We start from the raw sequence: 4,061 nt of genomic DNA, 5'->3' as shown, positions 1-4,061 counted from the left end.
TTTGGTGAGCGTTCAAAATTAATGTACACTGACACAGACAGTCTTATATATCATTTCAATGTTCCTGATATTTATGAGTTTATCAAACGAGATATTACGAAATTTGATACTTCCGATTATCCCGCAGAGAATTTTTTTCAAATGCCAAGAGTGAATAAAAAAGTGATAGGTTTAATGAAAGATGAATGTAAAGGGGAAATTATGACTGATTTTATAGGCCTGCGTGCCAAACTCTATACTTTCAAGGTTTTGGGTGATTTAAAAGAGAAAAAACGAGCGAAAGGTGTGAAAAAAGCTACACTGAGGACAATTACATTTGAAGATTATAAAAAATGTCTCTTTCAGCAGAAAAATCTTAAAACATATCAATTTTTGATTCAGAGTAAAAAACATGAAGTTTACACTGTAAAACAACAAAAATTAGCCTTGAGTTCTAATGATGACAAGAGAATCATAACACCTGGTTCGACAGATACTGTACCTTATGGATATCATGAATAAATCAACACAGTTTCGAGAAAATATTTTGTTTTTTATTTCAAAAAATTACATTTGATTAGCATCTATCCAACTATTATGTGTATCATCAAATCCCAACCATTTTACAAATTCTTTCTTCCCCTTCCTTCTCAACACTTTCTCCACAAGAAACACATCTGGATGCTTCACTCCACTCAGTTCCTCCTGATAAAAACCTCCTTTGATTGCTTCATTCTTCCCATCCACAAGTTTATAGGTGACAGGATTGGTCTTCTGTACTTTCTGAATTGTGAAAACTTCTGTTGTCCAGTTGGGGGTGTATCCTTTCTCGAAAATTGTTTTATACTTGCTGATTCGCACTTTATCACCAACCTTGAATTTGATTTTCTTCGTACGATTTATCGGTAATTTCTCATATATATGTTTCAACAAAGATTTTTCATTCTTGATTGTGACGTCTTTCGGCTTCATTTTGATGGTACGATGTTTTGTATTATTGTATTCAGCTACTAAATCATCAACAATGTCAATCCACTTGTAAGTCCCAAGAATAGAAAACTGCTTCCACATTTTATTCTTCAGCGTTCGATTGAAACGTTCACATATGGATGCCTTGACATTACTGAAGGTTGAGTACATGCTTATTTTATTCTTTTTCATGAGAGCTTGAAAATCTTTATTGTAGAACTCTTTGCCCTGATCCACGTGTAGCTTTGTGGGAACACGGCCTTCTTTCAAAATTTTATTCATAGCACTTGTGACATCAGCAGCGTTTTTTGACTTGGTGGGAATGGCCCAGGCGTACTTAGAGAAAATATCTATGACAGTGAGGAGATATCGGTAATTTTTGTTGGAGTTCGCATATGGAATCATTTCCACAAGATCAGCCTGCCACGTCTCATCCAGTCCACGAACGTCAACATGTCGTCGCTTGAAATTTCTTCGAGCTGGCCTATGAAGCTCTTCAGCTATTGTCCGTTTCGTTAGATCCATTTAATTGTTTATTTAACTCTCCGATCTTGTGCCAGTATTCCTTCAGTTTGCCCTCAAGATTCTTCACACGTTTGCGTATTGCTAGCTCACGCTCATTTATAACTCTACTCTGAGCCGTTAATTTCTCTATAAAATCGGCCGCCACACTTTTTTTCACCTCATCGATTTCTTTCCTCAGATTTTCACGCAAAAAGTGCAGAGAAATGGCATCAAATTCTTCCACTGGATCAGCGATGTTGCATAATCTTTTGCCCTCAATACTGTAATTTCCATCGAGTGTACGTTTAAATCCATCACCTGGTGGACCTCTCCTAGCAGCAGTGGTGGTCTTACTGCTGTATGACAACTGCCGTCCAAACACATCGACACTCATGATGTAAATGAGACATTTTGTATAATGTCAGGTCCTAATATATGATTTCAGCCTCACGTAGTTCTTCAATTATAGAAAGAATTTCGTTGGTATGACTGGTATTACCGGCCGCTCGAGATGCCGTGAGGAGGCGGAGTCTATCCACCAATTCATTTGGATTATCCCAGTAAATGTAGTCCATCCTGCTTGTTGTTGTCTTGGGGGCAATCATGGAGTGAGGCAAAAGAGCTGTCCCAGTTTTCGCTGGAGATGAAACCAATGCTGCGATGATATTTGTAAATTTTTCAGTTGGGTTTCTATCTCGTAGAGCATTGCTGGATTTATAATACAGACGATGTGCATTCGTATGATGTAAAATTTCACCATAATGCTCCTTATCTGTTCCAGTCACATGTATCATTTCAGGATTTTTATCAAATATTAATGTCAATAGACCTGTTGTCAACTTATACTGCTTATCACCAACTGTCATAGAATCTCCATTGAAAGTCACTGTTTTATTCCCAATTTTCCAATTTTCATTCAATTTTCGAACACCAAATTCTTTATCCAAGTCCTTGTCTTTTGCCGTTCCAAATCGCTTGAGATAAGTCTGGAGGTGATTTTCAATTGTATTCGGGACCATTGTTTCATCCAATGACTCTTCCGATTTTGATCGACTTTTTGACCTTGAATCATTAGCAAATGACGATGAATTTTGATGACTTGTTGAAGGTAGTGCACGAGCTGGAGTGCTGACCACAGCTTTTTGCTGGAAGTCATCTCTATCCATCTCGTCAAATGATATCCCTGCTGTGTTGTATAAATCATCACCATCGTCATTTGATGATGAGTGGAAACGTAACAAACGTTGGTCAATCTTTTTTCGTCTTTTTCTCATATATTCTTTTTTATGCTGCTGCACACTCGTTTGATCAACCAATTTTTCAAGGGGTGTAATTACAGGTTTCAAGACTTTATTTATAGTACGTTCACTAGTGTCTTTACCAAGTTTCAACGTATTATATTTGCGACGAATTGTTTTACTTGCCTCAGCAATGTGACGCAGAACGTCCGACTCAAGTTGCAAGTCTTTACGCTGCATGTTGAAGGTTATACGTTCCATTCAACACTGCCTCAAATCTCCATGTTTAACACCTATTTATATGCACATAGCAATCGAATCCTTTTCGATACCGCCCCTCATGCAATTCACAATCTTTATTAATTGTGATAAACCCATACTTATCAGTACTCCAGCACGCTGCACACAATTCCTTGAACTGGGTATATGACATATCAGTATTGACATGATCATGATAAATGTGTATAAATGTATATNATGAAAATATATAAAAATATAAAAAACTAAAGAATAAAAAAGAATGGTGCACGATCCGAGAGTTGACAGCATCTGAAACACAAGAAAAAAATAACATTGGAATTAGTGAGGGAGATAAAGAGATGAGAGAGAAGTGAAGAGAGAGAATAATGTTTACTCACTTTATTCAATGCGATGGCCTTGATCCTCCAGTACGAGTTCATCATGATCATTGAAAGGAAAATAGCCAATCACTTTCACTGTTTCCAATAACTTTTTCAAAAATTGATATTTTGGTTGATTTAGAGATTTCGAGTATACGTAAACATTTTCAAACTTCAAACCATTAGGGTGTGTAATAAGTGCAAACAGAGCGTTTGTCTTTCCACAATTCAAGGGTCCATATATGACTGCTCGTACACTATTGGGGAGGAGGGGACCGTGACGATTTTTTCGCTTATCTTTCTTTTTATCTGTAATTTTATCGAAATTCATCACAGGCAGCTTGGCCCTTTGCTCCTTGAACTCCATCTTGACGACTGTCATCGAAGCATATAAATACGCTGTATTTATGGGCTTTCTATCAGTCTCTGGGAGAACATGGCTGCGTGCAAACATGCGAAAACTCGGAAGGGTAAAGGTGTGGTGAACGATTTCATTAATAAATTACCCATTGAACTGCACGTGCCTGGCTATCAGTACTGTGGACCTGGAACGAAGTTGGTGACACGATTGGCACGTGGTGATCCTGGTATAAATCCTCTGGATGCCGCGTGTAAGGAACACGATATAGCTTATTCAAAGAACAGAGAGAACTTAACAGCTAGGCACGCAGCTGATAGAGCCCTCGCTGATAAAGCTTGGCGTCGAGTTCTAGCCAAAGACGCGAGTCTTGGTGAGAAGGCTGTGGCCTTC

General features: G+C 38.0%; 1 protein-coding gene across 1 annotated transcript; it reads right to left on the bottom strand.

Moving 5' to 3' along the window:
* Positions 1 to 546: 546 nt before the first annotated feature.
* On the bottom strand, positions 547 to 1,846 carry LOC114841341. Its single transcript, XM_029126285.1, has 2 exons — positions 1,564 to 1,846; positions 547 to 1,448 (listed from the first exon to the last, which is right to left on the bottom strand). The coding sequence occupies exons 1-2, from the start codon at positions 1,844 to 1,846 to the stop codon at positions 547 to 549; spliced, it is 1,185 nt and encodes a 394-aa protein (XP_028982118.1).
* Positions 1,847 to 4,061: the final 2,215 nt, after the last annotated feature.

Source organism: Diachasma alloeum, unplaced genomic scaffold (genome assembly GCF_001412515.2).
Source record: "Diachasma alloeum isolate Michigan unplaced genomic scaffold, Dall2.0 Dall_scaffold_00342, whole genome shotgun sequence".
Classification (NCBI taxonomy): domain Eukaryota; kingdom Metazoa; phylum Arthropoda; class Insecta; order Hymenoptera; family Braconidae; genus Diachasma; species Diachasma alloeum.
Note: the sequence above shows the minus strand (reverse complement) of the source record. Positions and strands in the feature narration are given on the sequence as shown.